General features: G+C 42.6%; 1 protein-coding gene across 2 annotated transcripts; it reads right to left on the reverse strand.

The window, feature by feature from the left end:
• Window positions 1-9025: 9025 nt before the first annotated feature.
• On the reverse strand, window positions 9026-22293 carry LOC106631085 (uncharacterized). 2 transcript variants are annotated; one of them, XM_014278993.3, is made up of 10 exons: window positions 21903-22285; window positions 18290-18376; window positions 16305-16529; window positions 14850-15056; window positions 13247-13480; window positions 12313-12466; window positions 11040-11149; window positions 10782-10895; window positions 10029-10175; window positions 9026-9391 (listed from the first exon to the last, which is right to left on the reverse strand). In XM_014278993.3, exons 2-10 carry the CDS (start codon window positions 18365-18367, stop codon window positions 9266-9268), a joined length of 1395 nt encoding a protein of 464 aa, XP_014134468.3. In that variant the 5' UTR covers window positions 18368-18376; window positions 21903-22285; the 3' UTR covers window positions 9026-9265. The 2 variants fall into 2 exon arrangements, with proteins under 2 accessions (XP_014134468.3, XP_027659428.2); XM_027803627.2 differs by lacking the exon at window positions 10782-10895 and having other exon boundaries at window positions 21903-22293.
• Between the last annotated feature and the right edge of the window lie 432 nt (window positions 22294-22725).

Raw genomic sequence — 22725 nt, forward strand, 5'->3', positions numbered from 1 at the left:
TTTCTTTTTTGTTTTATAACCACCCTTCCATGCTTTAAACAAAGCAAAGCCATTGTGGAATGGCATCACCCTGCTGACTGGGGAAAGGCGGCAGGTACTCAGGGGTGGGGGTTGATTTGACACAGGGAGGCTGTACGAGTGGCACACGAGGGGGATGTACTGCTGCTTGGGCCCTGGGTGGTGGTCCCTGCCCGCACCCCAGGGGGGGTTTACAGGAGAGGACTCTATCCTTCTCAAGGTCCTGCTGCAGCCACTGAGACCTGCAAAGCATCCCAGAGCTGGAGAATGTCAATTATGGATGTGCTTTCTATATAAGCCTCAGCTAAAAATGATGAGCAGGTGCTATTTATATACGTCGTGGGGCACATCAGGCACTTTAGAGACGGAGGCTCCTCACTGCAAGGGTACCACATCCTAATGAATGGCTCTTCGCCTCCCAAGCGGCTCAGATGCTGCGGAGTGATGCCACCGCTGGCTCAGCCCCTGCCAGCCACCCTCAGGGAAGGGCAAATAGTGATGGGGAGAGGAACAGAAGAAGAAAAAATTAGTGCTGGGGGGCATTTCCTGATGGATCAAAGGAAGCGAGTGATGGAGATGCGACAGCGTGCACAGGGGATGGAGCAGAGCGGGCTCAGGTAGGGGACAGAGCTGAGGGCAGGGAGAAATGGTGAAGAACAGAAAAGGGAAGGAAAGAAAAATCACATGGTACACTTAAATGAGGCCCCAGGTAAATGAAAGCACCAATGTTCCCTGCTATAAAGCAGCCTGGTTGGGTTTTTTTCCCAGTTATGTCTTTTGTAAATCTCTCCTGGCAACTGCTCTATTGCAGCTACAAGGGACAGTGACAGATTTAGGGGACAGAGATGTTGCAGGGCAAAAGGAGGGATTTGTGACCAGTGATCTGAAAATTGGTCGAGGGGCTGTTGTTACCCATGTGGGAGACGTGGCTGGGCACCATGCAGCAGACGAGCGGCCGGGGGGATGCTCACCTCACAGGGCAGCCCTGGCTCCTCGGCCTGCCTTCGGTTTGGGGGTGAGCTGCCTGTCAAACGCAAGCTTCTCCAGCAAACCAAACCTGAAACACATGGGTCCTGCATCTGGAGGGCAGTTTGGGATGCAGCCTGGGCTGGTGGCAGCTGCTAAAGGTACTTACAGCTCAAAGAGAGGTCAGATGCTGCAAGTACCTGCTGGGTGAGAACGAAAAATCCTCTGTTCCCCAGTGCTCTTGCTATTTACTGACTCCATCCGGCCTCCCTGTAGGAGATTCTCAGTGAATTTAATGAGAATTGGCTGTCCAGCCCCAGGGGGTCCAACCCTCCCTGGCCCCGCTGGTAGTACGTCTACCTCACTGTTGGATTGCTGCAGCTCAGAGCTACTTGCAAGATGTAACCCTAGCGCTCTCTGTAACTTGCAAAATATCCTGATCAGCCCGTGACAATAACACACGGCTCCAACAGCAGCAATGGGGCATGCTGGGGATGTTGAAATCCTGCTTCAAGATGCTACTGTGCGCCTCTCGAGTTAAAATGCATCTATTTAAAATGCATCATACAGGTGACTAAATAGCAACCGATACCACATGGACTGATGCTCCCCCCTCCAGACGCAGGACCTGTGCAAAGGGCTCAGGAGAAGCACTCACACCCCTGCCTGGTTGCAGCCTGTATTTGCAAATAAAAGCATCTGCTCTTCCCTGGCATTGTAACCTCTTTGGTCAAACCTTTGAACAACAAAGTGCTCCCGGTGTCCCCCCCGCAGCAGGGCTGGAGGTACGCCGAGATGGGGACTGCAAAGCTGCACACCCTCGAGATACAGCCGTGAAAAATTTCCATTCTCAGCTGAAATTTCTCACTTTTTATCCTAAATTACCTTCTCCTTAAAGACCACATCCCTATCACTCATGGTCACAGACCATCATGCCACCAGCACTCAGCACACGCCTGCAGCCCGGCAGGTGGCATCCACAGCTGCGGAGCAAAGCAGGGCTTGTCCTCGTGCTTTCCAGTGCCTTACACTGGAATTCTTTCCTGCATTTTTTTTCCAGCTCCACCTTGCCTCCCTGACCCCCACTGCACCTGCCTCACAGGGGCAGGGAGCAGGAAAACCTCCTTTCCTTGAGCTTTTATTATAGTGAGAATACATTCTTGCAGGGTATTCTATGTTTTTCTCACCATGTTCTCTGGCACCAGCGTAGACATATCATTGTGTTCCCAAAACACAAAAGCAGCACTGTATGAAACCTGGAGTCCAAGCTTTGAGTCAAGGCAAAGGAGCAGTAAATCACCTCCCTTGCCCAGCAGCATGCACTGGTCGTGCCTTGTGCCCGACAGACGTTATTCTTCGTCATTAATGAGAGGAAACCAAGTTTCTCAGAGTGGATCTCACTGGCACTGTAGGATCTCCCCCTTGGATGACCCCCTGCTAGAGCTGCTTTGAGGAACACCCTGTCTTTTTCCCATATTGTGGCAAGTTAATTTTCCTTCACCAGCTGCCCCCCCCCCCCCGCAGTATACCAACCGCCTGCTCACTGCCAGCAAAGAGGTGGCTGCCCAGCGAACCAGAAAAGTGCAAAACGAGTAAAGAAATAAGGCTGTAAGGATGGCACTGGCAAGCGTGGGTGAGGTTATCGTCAGCCGTGGGTGAATTTGCAGCACGTGAAGTGTCATGCAAGGTCCCCAGGCTTGGAAAGAGAGGGTTTCTCCGCAGGGAGGTTACGCACAGCATCATGGGGTATCACATGTGCACAAGGCTGCAGGTGAGGACAGGAGCGGTGGCAGGACAGCAGCTCACCGCACTGGCGAAGGAAATCCTCATGTCTCCATTTACACCTCCAGCATGTCTGCCACCTGCCTGTGCTTGTCCACTGCCACAGACTTCTGTAGGAGAAAATAAACTTGCTCTTTGCTCGGGAAGAAGGTGGTTATCAGTCTGCAGGCAGGTGCCGCACCAAACTTCCATCCTTAACAGAGCTTCACCGCAGGGTTTGTTTGATGGAAGAAGGCTTGAATGTCCTCTTTCTACCTGGACACTGTCAACTCCTGAACAGAAATTTAGCTGGATTTTGAAAACATATTTGTAATTTTATATATATATCTGTATTTTATAGATCGATATAAAATGTATATGCCCACACATCCTGGGAAACACTCCATTTCAGAGGGTTCCCGCAGGGTGCCTGATAAACGTGGCTCAGCATGGCTGAAGCAGCTGGAAAGATGAATGTCTTGCTGATGACTTTGGGCAGGAGAAGCAATGTTTGCCTATAAAACGTAGTGAAAAGGACACGTTTATGAGCATGAAGCGCTCCTAGGAAACACCGTCTGGGCCAGTGTGGTGCAGCCCGAGGGGCTGCGGGAGCAGAGGCATCTCGCCTGCGAGCCTGGGCTCACACCCTCCCTGGGGATGCTCCTGCTCTCCTATAAAGCACAGCCAGTTTAGCATTTGTTAAGCTCTCTATTACTTCCAAAACGAACACACCGAAACACACACACTGTCTCCACAAAAAAAGCCCAGTTCGTCTGTTTGATTACAAAATCTGCTATTTGCTCCTATCTGCACTGCTGCTCGATCTGTTACATCCCTGCCTGGCTGGAGAGGGAAACAAGCAGCATCCCCGACTCCTTTGAGGTGGGCAATTTAATGGGCAGGTTTTATTTTCTTTCAGCTTTTTGGTACCCTTCAAAAAGGGGGTCCCCACATCCCACAGACATCGCCATCTCCAGTGACCCATCCATGGAAACCCATCTCCTCTGCAGAGCTGCTGGAGGACAGCGCTGCCCAGGCTGGTGAGAGCCCATAAACCCACAAAGAACTTGGCAGGTACCTTTGAGGGCACTGGGAATTCCCCTGCTGAGGGAATGGATAACCCCGGCCTATAAAGGATGCTACCCTTATAATGAACAATATCACTCTATAAACAAGTTATGCTATGTCCAGCTATGCAGCCATTGCAAAATGACTCGGATCCAACAGCCCTTGGCTCGCCATCAAAAGGTCCCCAGCTCCTGAGATGACTCATTGCTGTGCAGGTTGCCCAGGGTCGGGGCGTGGGCTGGGTTTGTGTTTGCGTTGCTAAAGATAAAGATTTCTCAACATTTCTAACCCAGCTGCACTCAGAACGTACCATAAAACGCAGGAAATTTCCTTTTGTCCTCAACGATCTATAAAACTCGCTTGGACTGTAACGGCTCATTGGCACGAGAAGGAAGGTGCAAGGATGGAGATGTACAGAGCAGGTTTAATTATTAAATCATCCTGTATTGAACACCTTAAGTCCTACGGAGACCTTCCACGGCTTTTTGGCTGGTGGGATCCTGACAGAAGGCACTGCAGGAGGTGTGGGTGTGCACAAAGCTGCGGGCTCAAAACAAAAAGGAGGGCACAGCACAGCTGCGAGAATGCATGCGAACCCTGACGCTTCTTTAAGAATTACCAAAAAATTTCCAATAGCTTTAGGGGTTGTTTTCATTAGTTGGGGTGAAGGATTTGTTGCCTTGGGGTTGGTTATTTTAGCCACGTCGCAAGCACCAAGCCATGGTACCGAGCCACATGCAGGCAGTGGATTCATGGAGTTTAAAAGCCTCCGAATGGTCCCGTGCTAATCTCGCTGCCATCAAGATTTTACAATTAATTTTCTGTAGGAGGAAACTGGTCAAACTATCATGAGTAACACTTTGCCGGGCTGTAAAACATGCACCTTTAACACCAACACACAGCGTGCAGGGCCTGGGAAAGGCTAAACCCTCCCAAGTGAAAAAATAACCATGTCGCATTTTATGGGGTACATGAACCTTTTGTTTTATGGCAGCTGGTTACAGAAACCCTATTGCATTTTCTGCTGTAAAATCCACTCAGCGTGACACCGGCCACCTCCAGGGGATGGCTTGGCAAGGAGACAGGACAGGAAAGGGGATTTTCCCAAAGGTTGCCACATGAAGGACAGCCAGCCCCGAAATACAGCCCAGAATCAGCCTCAGGCTTCTCCTCGGTGAACCCCAACACCAGCCGTCCCCCAAGCCAGGGAAGTGGCTCCGTCACCTCGGAGCAGGTTTGAAGCATCTCCCTCCCCCAGGATTGCCCAGGGCTCGCAGCGGGCAATCGTGTCAGGGTTTTTCACTTCAGTGAGTGACAACTTACACTGAACAAACTTAACTCACATGCATGGGGATGCTGGGCTGCTTGAATCTCCCAATTTGGCTCAAGAGATGCTTTCAATAGCTTTTACAAATTTCTAACTTCTTGTCACTTCTTCAGAGGTTGATTTCACCCCCTGGAAAACATTACACGTTTCTCTGGAACGTGTAGTGCCAACCCTTGTGGTAGCTGTACAGGGCTAATAAGTCATGTAAGGCATTTTGTGAATTCATTTGGTATTGCAAGTGTCCCATGCATTTTATTACTGCTTCTGATTATGATTACCTAAAGATGCTGAGGTCCATTCCACTGAACAGACCTATGTAGTTTCTAAGGTAAGAAATATTATCTGCCATAATTCAGATTTCTCACGGGATGCAACACAGCCTTTACTCTTGAAATAGTGCTGCTTCAGTCAATGATTTACCCCCTGTTTTCAAAGCATACCCAGGGACAGACTTCTGCATTGAAGAACACCCCTGGTTTTGGGTGAATTGCCCTGTGGTACCCCAGGAATGGCCTGAGAAAGCCAGAGCTGCCAACTTCCTGTTCTCCCAGTGACCAAAATGAGGGTCCGCCCTGGGCTTTGGTCTATACAATACATGCAATGCATTGCACAGCTGTATCGGAGACCTCAAGCTCGTTAACCTATGTTTGCAGCGAGCACGTCTGCACCCCCTGGCAGGGCGCCCTCGTGGCCCTCAGGATGCAGAACATCTCCCAACGGGCAGGCGATAAAACGGATTTTTTAACAGAAAAGCCAACAACCAGAAGGTAGGGACCAAAACTAAAAGCCCGAGCAGAATTCTTTCTGTTTGCTTGTACTCCTTCCCATCGCCTTAAAGCAAATCCCTTAAAGAAGGGTGAGTCGGAGAGAAGAGCAAAGCAGAACCAAGTGTGAGAAGTTCCTTGATTCAGATCTTTGAACCACAGTTCATATCGCTTGCCACCTTTCTGTGCTTCAGAACTGAGCCCAGAAGCTTGGTCCTCATCCCTTTAGATAAAGTTCAAGCCCATCCTTCCCATGTAAATTCAAAAATTTTATGACTAGAAAAGCTTTTTGAACAGAAGCTGACCAATTGTCCTCTGGGTAAACAGCAAAAAGGCTTTGAAGAGATAAAGGAGACTTTAGAGGAGAGTCTCATCTTTTTAGGAACCAGACCTCACTACATCTTGGTCCTTTCATCCTGGGCCTGTAGTACTGGGGGAGGGGGAATAATCTAGTTAATTCACTAATCAAAGAGAAAGCAAAAGAGGAGAGCATGTCTCATCACTCCCTGAATACATTGCTCTAAAGGGCTGAACGTTATCTGCAAAGCTGTAATATTAATGGCCTGGAATAATCCCAAGAGTCAGAGGGCTGAGAGCGGTCCAGCACTGTACAACACAGCAACAGCCATAGATCCTGGCTGACGGAGCTACTCGATAACCTCAGTTGCTCTTCACACCTAACAGTGCATCCTGCTCTTATATACACACGCTCCCAGCTAAGGGAAAAGCACTTCACTCCGCTGGAGGGTCACTCTGCAATTAGTAGACCAAACCTTAGCTTCCCCCCAAAAAAATAAAGTCTGGAAAAACATGGTATTTAGTAAAAAACAAACCGAACAAAAGCGTTCACAAACATGGACCTGCTTTGGAAGCACGAGGGCATGGCCACTGCAGCTGCCAGGGCCATAAGCCCCACTGCTTCCCAGTCTTAAGGAGCAGTTAGTAGAGCTAATTAAAGCGATGAAGTGTGCTATGGAAATATTTCCCCTGGTTTGCTTATGTAGCACACACTAATCGCACCCTTCTGTGGCCTCACAGAGACCAGCCAGCAAAAATTAGAAATATTTATAATCAGAAGTATTCCACATCACCATCTCCTCTCTGTATATAATTATATACCTATCATATATAATTAGAAATTTAAAATTAGACATTCCAGGCTTTTAATACTTCTCTATTTCTTTAGATATTTCTTTTATCACCGATACAACCACCCCCTTTTACTGACAGTCACTGTTGTGCTCCACGCTGCCGGTAATGGCATCCACCTGGGTGAAGGACCTGCATCTATCAAGCTCCGTTTGGAAGAGCAGCTTGCGGTCAAACGCAACACAGAATAAAAGCAGCACACCAAACCCGAGAGACATGAGAAAGAGAGACCAAACCTCTCCCACAGTGGGTCACGGATCAAACCCAGCCCCAGGAACCCCCAGCTGAGAACACTGGCTCAAACCAGGCACCGAAACATTTGGTAGGTGCCTACAAGCAACTTCCCAACATGATGCCATGGGACTGCAGGGGTCAGGGGGCCCAGGACAAGAGACATCGCAGCCATCAAGGTAAAAACCCACAGCTTTCCACCTGCTATTGTGCCACAATATCTGTTATATTGCACAGCAAAGGAACAAGAGAGCTCCCCAGCTCCCCACTGAGCCCCTCCCCTACCTCTGGATGTGCCTCTGGATCCCTAAGGAGGGTCCTTAAACCTTCCTTTTCCCAGCTGCATCGTTTTAAAGCAGAGCCTGGAGCTGATTGAGCCCCGGCACCTGAGGCACCAACCTGTTTCTCTCCTACTGCCTGACAGCACGTAATAACCTAATGACAAGCCCCCGGGGTGCGGTGAGGCTCGGAGGGCTCCTCCAGCCCTGGTGCTGTCTGTGGGGCAGGGGTGGTGGTGACTCATGAGGACATGGCACAGCAGAAATACTGCTCAAACACCAGGCAGGTCCCTCTGGGATGGTGGTGTCTGACCTGGGTCCCTGTGTTGTTTCTGGCCTTTACAACTGCGGCTGGGCTGCAGGTTAATCACAGGGTGGTGCAATCACTCCTCCTGGACACGCGCGCAGTATCTTTTCCCGAAGGCAATGCCAGGCTTTGGCCCACTGCGGTCCATGGTCTGGCTGTTCCCTGGTGACCAAGAGGCTTTGCACAACCCATGCATGAGGCGGCACGGGCGGCTGGGGCGGGTGTTTGCCGAGGGGGGTTGCACGGCGGCTCCCTCCACTCTGCAAACAGCTGGGTGGGAAGGGGAGCGCGGCAGCACCTGCAAGTGGGGCACCCCAAGTAACCCAAACTGATAAAGCTGAAGAGGAAGATGACCTTCAGCCGGATTAAAAAGTAGCCAGGGGATTACTGAGAGCCTTGATAAGAAATGAAATGGACTCCCAACTGTGTGTTTCACTGAATCCTTGTTTGTTATGTGTTGATCATAAATCAATAAACCACTTTGATCCTGACTGGATTTAACCCTCATAAACTAAAAGCAAGTATTTCCTGAGGGAAAAATAAAAAAAAATAATGCCCAAACTCATAGGAAACAGAGAGAGAATTCCTTGCCTCCCCGTTGCAGCCATCCTGTTGGCTGTGATTAAATATTTACACAAGAAGGAATGGGAACCTGAGGGTTGAAAATGTGGCATAGGTGCCAGTCCAGGAAATCATCTCTGCTTCTCTTTGGCCCCTTTTTGGAGCTTATCTCTCCCCGCTTTTCACATGCGAAGAATGGTGCCTACACAGAGCTCATCTGCTACTGAGTCGACATCCTGCTGAGAATCTAGCCTATGATTTCTTTCAAAATCAGATAGCAGTTTGTTGGCAAAGTCAGGAAAAGGAGTTAATTGTCTTCAATTCCCGGCCCTACCGAGAGGAGTGCTGTTAGGGGAGGGAGAGCCATTATGAGCTGAATGTCTGACCAGCTCATTCCTGCCATCGCTGTTAGACGCAGGGATGTAACACCCCACCTGGTTTGGGGACAGAGCGAGCAGTGTGAACCCGCTGTCTGCGCAGGGACACCGCCAGCTCAGAGCACTGCCCACGCCACAGAGAATCAACGTAACCTTCAGCAGTGTGGGGTAAGAGATATGGTGGGATAATGGGTGTTAAGTAGAGCAAAAGGCAATGGTCGTGGTAAAAATGACTTTAATACACGATCTATCAAGTTACATTGTGCTATAAATAAAACCTGAAAAAATATAAAAAGAAAATAAGTTTTTATAATTAATAATCCCAAATTATTCTTCTTCTTTTTTTTTTTTCTGAACATCTCCTCTGGATAAATATAAACAAGAACGGTACCAAAAAGTATTGACAGAAACGTGGTGATGGTGAAAAAATTCTTGATGCCATTAACTGCTAAGAGAGTTTATTTGCCTGGTTTTTTGGCAGCCTTTGGGAACTTCTTAAATTCAGCCTGTTCCTTGAAAAAAAGCTGAGCAAGGATATGATCTGCTGTTGCATGGAAGTAGTCATTCATACGGAGAGTTTCCAGCTGTGAAGAAAAAGACAATATTAAAAAAGAATAGTTATAGCTACCTGATCTATTTCACAATATTGATACTATGCAATATGAAAGTGCACCTTAAGTCCCAGGTGAAAATGAACAAATATAAAAGTATATAAATAATGACAGGTTACATGGGGCTATCAAGATCACTGGAGATGCGTAATCTTAAAGACACCCTTGCTCTGGCTCCCAGGGTATAGATTTGTTCAAGGCCTCTGAAGACCTCTCCCTTTCAGGGGTGCTCAGCTTGTAAAGACCCTCAGCCTGCCCAGTCTGCCCAAGGGCACACTCCCTTCCTTAAACACCAGCAGTGCCTCACACACAAACACGATCCGAATTCCATCTCTCTTACGCACGCATATGCACCAGCATGTCACACCCTACCACAGACCTTTTCTTTGCCTTCCCTAACTCCTGTTTCCACGTACAGAGTTTTGATAGGTGTTGCATGCCAGCCGTTCACACCAGAAGGAAATCTGCACTGCCAGTGTGCTTGACACACTCTTAGAATTTGTTTTGAAAGGTGTGTGTGCCAAAGGACTAAGCTTACATGCATGAGAAAGGCGTAAGGTTATGTACAGCTGAACATTTTTTTGCTTCCCTTGCCCGTATGAATTCTCACCTGGTTTCCTGTACTGTAGGCTAGAATCAAAAACAAATCCTCATCACATAAGCTCTTGATATAATGTTGCGTTCCAACAGGGAAAAATATGACATCTCCAATGCCAATGTTGAAGTTGGTGGTGACTCCAGAGAGAATAACTCCAGCCTGGTGCAAGTAAAGCAGTAATATTCAGCAACAACAATTTTCAGTGTATTGTTAGGGGATAAATACACAGTGACGGTCCCAGCATGGCAATAAAATCACCTCACGTAGCATCAGTGCTTTCACTGAGACCCTAGTGAGAAGGTCCTAGGCAACACCCTGAGCAAGAACCTTCGTGCCATCTCAATTATCTTTGCACTTCACATTTGCACTGAGGGAACCACGTATAATAAAATCCCTAAATCTTAATCCTCGCTAAATTTTATCTATTTATCTGTCCCTCATGGAGCTAAATCCAAAGTATTGCTTTTTTATTTTGTACTCCCAGAAATCAGGGGAGTGGCGATTCCTGTAATAAGCATTTTGCTGAACCACCTAACAAGGTGGACAAATTCTGCTCTTTGTACAACGCTACTTTGACTGGACAAGCTTCCACAAATGTAACTGAGATCAAAATTTTGTGTGGAGAAGGAAAATACGGGCCTTGAAAGTTTTATAATACTACTAATTGTAGAATCATTAATCAGGGCTGGGAACCAGTTATTAGGTCTGTAATTGTTTTACAGCCAAAACTCCACTGACTTGCCCCTCACTGCTGTAACAAATTACCTGTCCACAGCCGCTAATGACATAACCCATCTCATTAGCATTGAAGTGGAAATGAGGCTGCCCCAGTCCATTGCTGAATATCCGGAGAGTTGCCAAGGTAAGGGTATTTTCATGCTGAAAAGCAGAACAAAAATGCTCAGAAAACCATCCAAGTTTCTTATATCCCTGTTATACATGACAAAGCAGCGATGAACCCACAGAAACTGCACACTACGCCTTATGTTTAAATAGCTACAGTATCCAATTAAAAGCACATACCTTGTTCAGCGACTCACTAAAAATTTTTTCTGTTTCATTTAGTCCGGTGTTGTTTATGCGGTAGCGAGCCCACTGGAAGATTCCTCCTGGAAAAGGATATTCTGCTGACCCTAAAACAAAGACAGCTATTAAGCATTTCCAGCAAGGTTTGTTTAACATTGCTTGTTAGTGTATTGGCCAAGTTCAAGTCATTGCTATGTACTAAACTTGAGGCCTCGAACCTTATGAGCCTCTGGCACCGAAAAGAAAGTCCATTTTGCTGATCTATCCTTCAGGCACTAGACACTGCAGTCTCCTTGACTGTATTTGTCTGTAGCCAGATAACCACAATGAAAAACTCCAACTAGATTTTTCCATCCTGTATTGCTTAAGCCAACAGGCTTAAAAGAACATGCGAACTGCCAGTATATAAATTAGCCTTTAACCTTTATGGCATTGACCATGTGTCACAATATTTTGTAAAGTACTGCCAATGCAGAAGGACATTTTGCTCCAAGCACAAAGCTTTTTGTCACACACACACATCTATTTCTCAGGACCTCCCTCAGCTGCATGTGGAGCTCTGGACCTGTATTTGCTTTTTATAGCTTCTCAAATAGACTATACTACTTGGAATTAAGTTTTATAATCTATCTTTATTAGGTGCTCACTGATGATTGATAGATCCAGGCTGTACAGAGGGTTTAATACAATTGCTGATAAACCGGTGAATATGGTTCAATACTGGTTATGAAGTTGTATTCGTAAAAGAAAAGGGAGGACATGATTAGGTATATGGTAAGGTATTTATTCCCTGACATTTCACGTGCAAATGCAAGATATTCTAAGCAGCTCAGTAGCAGTCACTCTCCAGCTAATCTGCTGCAGGACTTCCTGGCCTATTAGATTTTAATTTCTGAATGAAAACTTTAGGTTTAGGTTATTGCTTAAGTGTAGCAGGGAACAGACCAGTCCTGGTTACATACATCAGCAAAGAATCTTGAGCTGGGCAGTAGTTAGCTCATGCCCTGCTACTTACCTGGCATTCTGCTCTCATACCCACTGTTGCAGATAGAAACACTAAAACCAAAAGGGTAAACTACTCTGAGGTGAGAATCAGTCTTCAAAGTGCAGTTAATTAGATGTATTATCAATATATTTTTCATCTCCTTAATTTCTTATCATTTCTCTGTATACTTTTTAACTCCTGTTTCAGTGAATCGCTTACAGATCCCCTCCTCTTCCCCTCTAGAGACACAGAGAGCTCTTACACACAGGATTCTCAGCTGTGTACCTTTGAGATTGTAGAAGTACTGCCATACCAGGTTGTCCGGAGACTGCACATAGCTGGCATTTTGCACAAGCTGATCTAAGTTTGATGGGAGGTTAATTGCTTGATCTTCTTTCTGTTTCTTGAAAGTTCTGATGAAGTTAACACCACCTTGTGGCTGTGGGACACACGGCGCATGTTAAATTGACAGATACACACAGCAAACTGCAGAATAAAAATTTTGCTTTGTTGAAGATTCCACCTTAGTACCTGGTGGTAGATAAACTCTGCCTTGTGGACATGCCTCATCTCTTTAATTGCCTTGCCCTGTCAATACTCTGTTTTGCTCCTTTGCTCTGCCCTTCCTCCTCAGTTACTACAGAGATTTGGAGCAGAAGGGAAACTCAATCTGTCTCCCATCAAACTGGTTCAGGGTGGGAAGGGGCCTATCACAATTCTGCTATTTGAACACGCAGATTCCTCAGACTCCACAGAAACTGTGGCCACATTCTTGCTCGTAGGACACTGCCAACTAGCCAGTTCAAATAAGATCCCTTTTAGCAAGGAGATGGACTTATCTATAGTTTCCTATGCAATCTTCTTATGCCACAGAATTCATCATGGGGCTATTGGGAAATTAGCTTTGGGCTTCACTATTTAATTTCCTTTTCCAACCTTGGAAATATGGAGGATCCTCCATGAACCAGAAATAAATATGAAGAGTGGAGGAGAAAAGGTTTCTTGGAGAGAGCATCATCATTTCTTTCTCCTTGCACATAAAGGAACACACAGCACATGGCACAGTGCTACACAAAGGACACGTGTACATCCTTCCACACTGCTGGGACTAAAGACAGCAGCTGAGGTAGGGAGGATCCTCTCTAAGAAACAGAGAACCTGGACTGCCATGTTAATGTATAGAAGACTAGATAAAGGCTGGCTGTTCTATCATACAGACCTTTAATGCTCTAGCTGCTATATCCTCTGGGGTAGAGAAAAAGGCATCATCTACATCCAGGGTCTGAAGCTCTTCATGTGTTGTAAAAAACAGCAAGAACACACAGTCTTCTGATCCTACATTCTTTACCCAATGCACAGTGTTTCTAGGGAAGAAGACCACTTGACCAGCCGTGACACTGTATGTGGTAACCACGCTGTCATCTGCACCAATTACTCCAATCCAGGCAGTACCCTGTCACATAATCACAGTTTAAGAACCGTAATGAAAGTTTCCTCATTTAATCCATATGCAGCAAATCAGTAATTCAAATAACCGGAAGGCTGTTAGGAAAAAAGAGATCCTGATGCACCCTCTAACAAGCCTTTGTGAACTTAAATCCAGAATAGAATTTTAAGTGACAAAATTTTAGAAGGTTTAAGGAATACATGACCAATACACATTACACATACTTAAACCATTTCTTATTAAAGAGGTTGAACACCTATAAAGGAGTCATCTTCTACCTAAAACTGCTGGACAGAGGCCCAGGTGTTTGTGGAATGCCCTAATCCAAGGAGGATTCTCCATCCAGCTGGAGCTATTCAGTTCTGATGCTGGTCAAAATATGAATAATTGTTCTTAGATAGAAATTAAAAATTGAGATCTAAGTACCTATGCTTCCAAAGAAACATAATTTTGTTTTCAAATTAATATGCTATCTTGAATTCCTCATGGTATATAATAAATAAATAAATAAATTCTATTTATTGGTTTTGTTTTCTTTATTTTTACAGATTGGAAATCTGACACTCAGGTGAGACAGAGCAAACCTTTCAAAGAGACTTATTTGGAGGGGAAAGGGGAGAGGTATTTCGTTCAGGAAAGAGAAGACTGTATGGGAATAAGAGTCTTCCACACAGAAGAAGTTGCGAGAAAGAAAGATGATCTGAAGCTCTCCAAAGCCAATACAAAGGGAGAAATTAGGATATGTTTTTTTTCAATTAAAACCCCCATGGTTTGTGTACCAGAACATTCTAATGTTTTGTGTACCAGAACGTTCTAATGGTTTGTGTGACAAAACATGGGAGACAGCTACTTTTTGATTTTGTAATCCTTTTGTTCCTTTGTTGAAAATTTTTAAAAACTGAAGAAAACTGTGAGATATGCTTTAGGTGTTCTTAACATGGATCAGTACAGGGGGTGGAGTCAGAGGCTTTCTTAAGAACCTTAACAGTCCTTCATCTCTCTGATTCTGCAATGGTTCTCTAAATTAATTACTTTAATCTTTGTAAGCACTCGGATAAGTAAAGAAAATTATGTAACTTTCAGGTGTCTAAAGTCTCCTCTGACTTCAGTTTTCATATTTCTTTGAAAGCTACAGGTGTTTGCTACTCAGGCAACAACATTAAACAGCCTATTTCAAGCATCTTCATTTGAAAATGTTATTTCAAGCAAGAAAACTGATGTCATGCATCAATCAATGGTAATTTTGCTTTTATTACCTGTTAACATTTGTTTATAATGTATATGTAATTATTTTTTACATATGTGCATCTTCTATATGTACATGATGCTTTAAACTGCAAAACCAATTGGGAAAGCTCAAATAATCAGATAATACCTGTAGCAGGTAGCCGTGTTCATTGGCATTAAAGTGCCAGTGGGGAGCCCGAAGCCCTTTGCTTTTGATCCGTAAGGTTCCAAAAGTCATTTTGGAGCGATGGTTATTGATACTTTTTCCAAATTCCATTTCTTCATCACTTTGATATTCATTTGCATCCTTCCTGAATCTCGCCCACTGAATTTCGCCACCTGGGTACACATGTACCTGTAAAGTCAGTGAGAGTAGAGAATTGGGTTAATTGTGGACAGTGGTGACCAAACAATCCAAAAATATTTCAGAAAATTATTGGTCCGCGCAATACTGAAAGTACCTATTCCTTTCCTCAGTGAAGATTCTCTCTGTATGTTCTTTAGTCACTTTTCACAATCATTTATATACTTTCTCATGTCATGATGTAATAGTATTGTTTCTACAAGCGAGAGCTAAAGAGTGACGTCAAGAACAATATTATCTGCTCCTCCTCTTTTTACATGATTCTGGACATTGATTTGGGAAATCAGTGGCATATATGCTTAAACTTTTAGATTAAAATAGTTTAGAACACTTCCCAAGTAAGGCATTTTCCTGAATTTCCATGGTTGCAAACTATTTGCACCTGAAACTATTCCTTTCCCAGTATTTCTACCGCCTCCAGAACATGTTTTGTACTTGAAAGAATCACTGAGGAAGGTCATATTAAAAGGGTTGCTCTCCTCTTAAACACTTTTGTTTCCATACTTAAAAACATTTTCTGTTTGAAAATTAATGACATAGTTTGATTGAACATGAAAACATGCCAAAATGGCTGTTGTCAGTTTAAACTGCCCTACTACCTAATCGATCCTATTCCCTCTTTTGCTGAAAAGCAGAAATTAATCAGGATTTTTTTTACATATATAAAGACAGATTTAGAAGATGGAGTATGTCTTCAGAGTTTGCTCAAAGGATAAGTTTCTGTGACTATCAATACACCTAAACAAAAACTACATAGTTCCTAGGGCTTCATTACATTGCCAATTAATTCAATTTAGCTCACTGAAACAAGATCATGCAATTAATTTTTTTCTTGCAACATCACAATTTGTTTAAATTCAGTCCTAAGAATGAAAAGGTTAGTGTGCTACTCAGCTTACATTAAAATTTGATCTTTCTGGGTTTGTTTCTCAGAATTTCATACTCTGTAATTTCAGAATCACACATAAAATGGTTGCCTTCTCTTGCCTGCCTAATTTGTTGGAGCAATTATTTAGCTCTCCAAGAGGTGCTCCAGAGATCTATAGCACTTCCAACATCTGCTATGAACTGGAGTGAAATGCTGTCAGGAAGTTTGTGTCTCTCTCCATGGATTATAAAAGAAGCCTGAACAACAGATTTAGAGTGATCACCCAATCTTAAAAAATAGTTAGGTGAAATGAATTCACTAAACTTCTATATACAATGCTAGAATATTATTGCACAAGATGAACAATTTACCTTTGATTTCCCCAGGTGATTCATGAACTGGAAACTGATATCCACATTTTTTTCATCTGGTTTGGGGGAAGATGCACCATCATCTTTAACATCTGTCTCTTTCATAAAGACCGGGTTGTTTACATAGACTAAGGACAGGACCAGCACTCCTATTGCAGTGGTGATAACACAGGCCAATAGACAAACTAGAAAGGTTTTCATCAGGGACCACCTGCCCTTTCTTTCCTGAAATTAATAAAAAAAAAAAACCCAAACCCAATGCCCCCCCCAAAAAGAAAGCTTTAATGGATTTAACACACAGGAGAAATTTTGTGATAGTTCTTTTGTAATCAAAACTTCAGAAACACAGGTACAACCAAAGTACTAAGCCCAGCACAGGGAAAACTTACAGCGTATGCTATCAGATTGTTGCTGTCCTTTTGTTATTTCATCAAGTAAAAGCACATCTTCATCATCCTGGGGTCTTACAAACTCTTAAACATTTTTTTTCTGTTGCTGTTTCTAATTTATATCACAAAACACTGAAGACCTGCAGTGTCAACTCACGGCAAACTTTCATGTCTGGGGCAGAAATTCTGCCACTGCTTTATGGCACATCTCACATGGCCCCAGCTCCATGACAGTGGAGAAGATGCTCGGGGCATCATTTCTTCACCGAAAATTTCCTTTGTGGACATTCAGACTTCTGGAGGAGGGTGAAGGAGAAGCAGCTGGGCATGCAGAAGCACACAAGCTCTTTATAGAAGGCCAAGGCACTTCTGGCACCATGAACCATCACTTTGATGAGGATTTTCAGTGTTTCCTATCCCTTAACCTTTTTTGCTGCTGGAGTTGCAGCTTCAGATGAATAAAGACTGCATTATCTGCCCCAAAACTCTACTGATTCTGCATACACAGCTTGATCCACCTTTAAAGGCCTGATTTTTCAGACACTGAGTGCTTGAAAATGAGCTATGAACGTTGATTTCTTAAGCTAGACAATCAGAAATGAAAAAAAAATAGATTACTTGCTAATTTTAACAAAATTACCTTTTTCATAAATCTATTTGGCAAAAGCTCTTTACAAATACATTTCACTTGCCAGCAGAGAAATGCTCAAAATATCACCCTATACTATTTGGTAATAATCTTTTCTTCTGTTTAAATGACTCCCTTTTTAAAGCTTGTGTTCAATCAAATATCACAACAGCAGCACTCAGACCACAGTCTCATCAGAGCTCAAGGCTTTATAGTTAAATGCATTTAAAATCCCCATTTTCCAGATGTGAAGGACCTTTAATTTATAGCATTTTCACAGTAGTGGCACCAATTGAATAATTATTTTTAAAGTCAAAAGAATGCTGTACATATTACATAATAATAACTCACATAGAACACTCAACCTCAGCACAACTGTGGGGAGTGAGTTATGTTGTAAGAAAATCACAAGCCTTGGATTATTTCCAGCCAAGAAGCGGCACTGTGTTGACTGCAAACAAATGTAACAGCTTATGAGCAATATTCCAGCCCTTATTGCATGAAGTTAATTCAAATCCCAAGAAGCAAAACTTTAATGGGAAAATTACAGAGAATTACTTTTCTCAAGGGCAAAAAAAAAAAAAGAAAATATGAAACAGTACTCTAATGTGTAACTCAGTAGAGATATTAAACATTACCACAAGATGAGCTTTTAAGTAGGTCTTTCTGTTAAAATCAATGGGGAATTCTCCAAAGATAATTACTTTGCCCAGTAGTTAGAGGATAAAGAATTTAGCTATTAACTTAAGTGGGGCCAGGGAATTATGTCTCACAGTTCAGATCCTAGCTAGTGCACATGGAGCTGTGCACTTCAGGACCTCTGAAACTGAAGCCCTTTACAGCTGTTACTTTCTTCAGGACCTTCTGAATAGTATAGGATTAGGTCGTATTACAAAATAAGTGTTTAATCTTCAGACTGACTGCATTAACAATGTTTTGATAGCACTGTAAAAGAAAACTACTGGTACCTCTTTGTTTGGCCACTCTTTTCCTTTTGAAGAACTTTGTATGTTCTCTCCATGCATTTCAAATGCCTGGTTATCCATTTAGTAAAACTGAAATAGATCGGTCCACAGAAGACAAGAAGAACATTAAAACAAAAGGATGTTAATTCCGATATGTGCTCAGTTATGTTACAGAGTCCAGGGAAGTGACTCATCTTCTTCTGCATAGTAACATGAATGGCATTTAGTTCAGTTCATTGTGCAGAAATATGGTGCAATACAAATAACTCTTCTTCACTAAACTAAAACAGAAAGGTCAGACAAGTTCCACATTCAGATTTAACGTTATTCATGTATCACATGAACCCTAAGACACGACATGACAATGAGACAGTCTGAATCATCAAATATTTGGAGGGGAATTAAAAAAAAAGTGAGGCTCATCTACTTCCTTTACCTATGCTAAGGACCTAATACATTTACATTACAGTTTTGCCTGGTTGTGTAATCTACTTTTACAACCACAAAAACGGTTGAGGTTCCAGAACTTCTTTGGCAACCCATTTCCCTGCTTACATATTATTATTTTTAAAAAGGTCTTCCTAAGCCTAAATCACTCCTGCTGCAACAGAACTGTTAAGACTTTACCCACCCACAACGGAACTAAACTACACAGAAAATGTCCCACTAAGTGAGACCGATAGTACATCCAGGCTGGTATTTTCTGTCTGGCAGGACTTTAGAAAATGACAAGGGAGAGCATAGCCTGGCCACTATGTCCAGGTTACACCTTTCATACCTCACACATCCACATAACTGTTGGATGAGAGCTGCTAGAGGGAACAGCTCCTTCCCTTTAGATTTCATTTTATGGAAAATTCCATGATTTTGTCTTTTCTGAACCTGCTGATACTCCCTGACCTCCTAAGTTTACTGCTTGCAGGTCAAACCAAACAGAACTTTTCAGTCCTAAATAGATCTCCTGCTAGCTCCTTTAAGGCCCCCTATGTTTCTATACCGTAGGATTTGAGCAACATCAAACACACGCTCCCCCCTCCAAGCTGAAGGTCCAAGGCCTTTTAGTCCATCCCTATTAGGCAGCTCTTCTATGTCCACAACTGTTTCAATGTTCTCTAACTCCACAGCCTTAGGAAAATAAACAGCAATAGACTTCATTGTTAACAGCTCTCCAAGCACTGATGTCTACCCATCTTTACAATTCCCTAAAAATAATTTAATATAGACTATTATTCCTCGTTTTGAGGCACACAAGTGTTAAATGTTGCTACCCAGTTGTAAAAAAGAAACTCGGTTTGTGTAATACACAGCATATGTAATGACCTTTCTCTCTCCTGCTTCGCCCACCCTCCATTTCCTTGATATATTTCATGTTTGATATGTGCTACTGAACTTCTAGGAAACTGAGGTGAAGCCGATTCCCCTATAATTCTTTGGTACCATTTGGCTGACTTGTCGTTAAAAAGTAAGACCATTATAGGACTGCACTGAATTCTAAACGTTACTGAAAATGTGAAGATGGCTTCAGCCATTTCTCCAAGAGTTTAGTGTTAATGATGGTAGGTGTAGTCCACTGAACGCGGGTAGCTTGTGTAAGACCTATCAGTCACATGTTCCCTGCCATAATCTGAGCTTTCTCTACCACCCATTGCTGCTGATGTGTGTTTTAAGTAAACACCTTTCCTGACATCATGTATTACCTTGTAGGGAGGTCATGGGCCAAATTTTCCTTGGTCCTCCCTTATATCAATAAGGTTCCTATCATTTACTAGCATTAAACAATAAGGAACTTCAGGGTTATTTTACTGTCTTTGAAAGCTCTTTCTCCTTATTTCTCATTTTTGTGCTTTGGACTTTCCAAAAAGCACAAAAGCCCAAGATGACTCATCTTCAGGGACAAATCTAGCTATTTCCATTATGCTTCCTGGAAGACCATCGAGGGCTGCAAGACTTATTACATTTATTTTCACTGTTCCATATTAGGATATCCTGCAACTATGTCTTCAATATATGTATTTTTATGAACTGCTAAACTCCTGAGCACCTTTTTCCTAGACTTTTTTCATAGGATTTTGCAAACAGATCTTTGAATTTCTTGTAGTTGCTTTTTTTCTGTTCTTCCTCTTTTCTGTCTAAAAATCTTGAAAACCTTTTAAGAAAATTCTTGTATTAATCTTCACCTTCTGTATCAAAACCTGACGTCACCCTAGTCTAAAAATACCCTGGATACTGTGTATTCAGTTGATTTTCCCCAATATATATTTGGTTAACTAATATCTATGCCCTCAAGGCAAATTATTCTGTCACTTGTTTACAAAAATGTTCTTTCCATCTTTATCCTCCTTGGTTTGGTGATCTTGGTGGTAGGTCCTCAACATAACAGTACCCTGGCTTTTTTCTCCTCTATTATCAAAAAGATACTTCTAACAGATTATGTCCCTCTAGATTCTAAGTTTCACTACAAAGGTAACTATTCATAGAGAAACGTGTCTTCCTTCCCTTTTTCTTCAGAAGCCACCTCCACTTTTTTTCTGTATTAATTCATTAACAAATGAAACACTCCACCATGTAAACTTTTACATTGCCTAAATCACAACTTTATATAGAACCTTGTACATTCCTCCATTTAGTTTCCATACAGTCTGAACTAATATAGACATCTTAAAATTAAGCAGACATTCACTATCCTGTTTTCCGTATTGCTTCAATCCTTTTTATAAAAAGTCTACACCCATGGTTACTATCCCTCTGGTCATCCTTCCACTGATAACACTTACACTCTTCTGTCATCAGTCCCCATAATTCTAGTTTAAAGCCTTCCTTCCTAAGTTAGCAAGTCTAAACTTAAAGCAGCACTTATTTTTCCTTATGAGATAAAGCCATTTCTACTCAGCAGTCGTTTCTTTTCTGTTCTGGAAAAGCTGTGAAAGCTCAGCCATTTAAATTGGCAACAGCAGGATCAGGTCAATTAAAATTAATGAAAAGTTTTTCTTGTTTCCCTTTCAGCAGCAATTGTCTCTGCACATTAAGAGACCCATCAACTATAAAGTTGAGCAAATATTTTGAGTAACAACATAAAAATTAAAAACCATGGTAGATCACAGAATCCATGATCAAGAAAGAAAATACACATCATGATTTTCAAGGGTTTAACAAGTCCACATATTTATATATATGTGAGAATCCATAAGCAGCTCTTGGAAAACAAATACAACTGCTCTGGCAGCATCAGAGTTACATAGGAAAAGAATTGATTGGTTGACAATGAGCAACTGCAGGGTTTGTAGGTTTTCAGATCCTCCTTTTGAGAATAAAACAGGTATAAACTCCAGCCAAATTAACCCTCTGTTGGCAGAGCTGTTAGCCTTCATGCTATCCAGAGCATGAAATTAAGTTTTCTTACATCAGCACTTTTTTGTATCAGTGTGAATACAGTGATGCAGAGAGATTTCCTAATACAAAAGAAATGTTACAAAGGAAAAGATAACTGCAGCATATAGTGATTACATTTCAAGATCAGTAACACAAGGGACTCTGTCATTAAGCCTTTAAAAGGCTAAAATTCCCAAGATAAAAATCCCATCTAATTTCCTCCCACCATGCTAAGTCACAGTCTTACCCCGGACAGGATCTTCACAGGATTCAAGAGCACAATACTCGTCTTCATCAAAGCCTTTACTTCCCTCAGCTCCGTTTTACTGATATATATACACTGTAATTCAGGAAGTGCCCTCCTCATAAAAATTTCCTGTATATGCAAATACATAGGATCACAAATACTTGTGTACATCCTTAGCAAACAGCTCTTTCCTATATAGTCTTGCTACTTTATTTATTTCCTCTAAATCCTGGCCTCTCTGGCTGCCCTTTTGTTTTTCCCACTATCACTACAGAAGATTAGATCAATAAAATTCCTTTTCTCTGACCTAGTCTCAAGAGCAAGAACACCACTGACATCTTAAATATGGCAATTACTTTTGTTTAGTACTTGATTTCCATATTCTGTTGTTTTTCCTGAGTGGCAACTTCTTTATCCTAGCTTATAAGCAAACTAAATTCCAGCTATAATTGTAAGAACTGATCAGTGTAGACAACAAAAAAGTTACTTTTTTCTATTGATAAGGATCAAATCCCTCTTTAAAATACTCTTTAATGGCCATAAAAATCTTGATCTCATTAAAAAAAATATTTTTATGTGAAAACAGGTGTCTCCCTTACTGAATAATGGTGGTTTTTTTTAATCATTTGATTCTATTCTTACTGGGATTTCTGTTGTTTACAGTAAGAAATTGTGCCACTTACTTGCATGGTTTCACACACTTAAGGTACTTTTATCTTGTGTAGTACAGCACCTCACACAGTGGACCTTATTCATGATCAAAGCCCTTCATACCTGGCCCACAAAAGTTAGTAAATAGGAATATTTAATATCAACAGTACTT

Source organism: Falco cherrug, chromosome Z (genome assembly GCF_023634085.1).
Source record: "Falco cherrug isolate bFalChe1 chromosome Z, bFalChe1.pri, whole genome shotgun sequence".
Classification (NCBI taxonomy): domain Eukaryota; kingdom Metazoa; phylum Chordata; class Aves; order Falconiformes; family Falconidae; genus Falco; species Falco cherrug.

Bases quoted from the DNA above. Each gene is read 5' to 3' on its own strand.
- LOC106631085 (XM_014278993.3), bottom strand. From the start codon at position 18,367: ATGGATAACCAGGCATTTGAAATGCATGGAGAGAACATACAAAGTTCT. The intron at 12,467-13,246 runs GTCTGTATGATA...TGTGTCCCACAG, and splicing joins TAGCAGCTAGAGCATTAAAG to CCACAAGGTGGTGTTAACTT. The intron at 11,150-12,312 runs GTACACAGCTGA...TCTTTGTTTTAG, and splicing joins GTACTTCTACAATCTCAAAG to GGTCAGCAGAATATCCTTTT.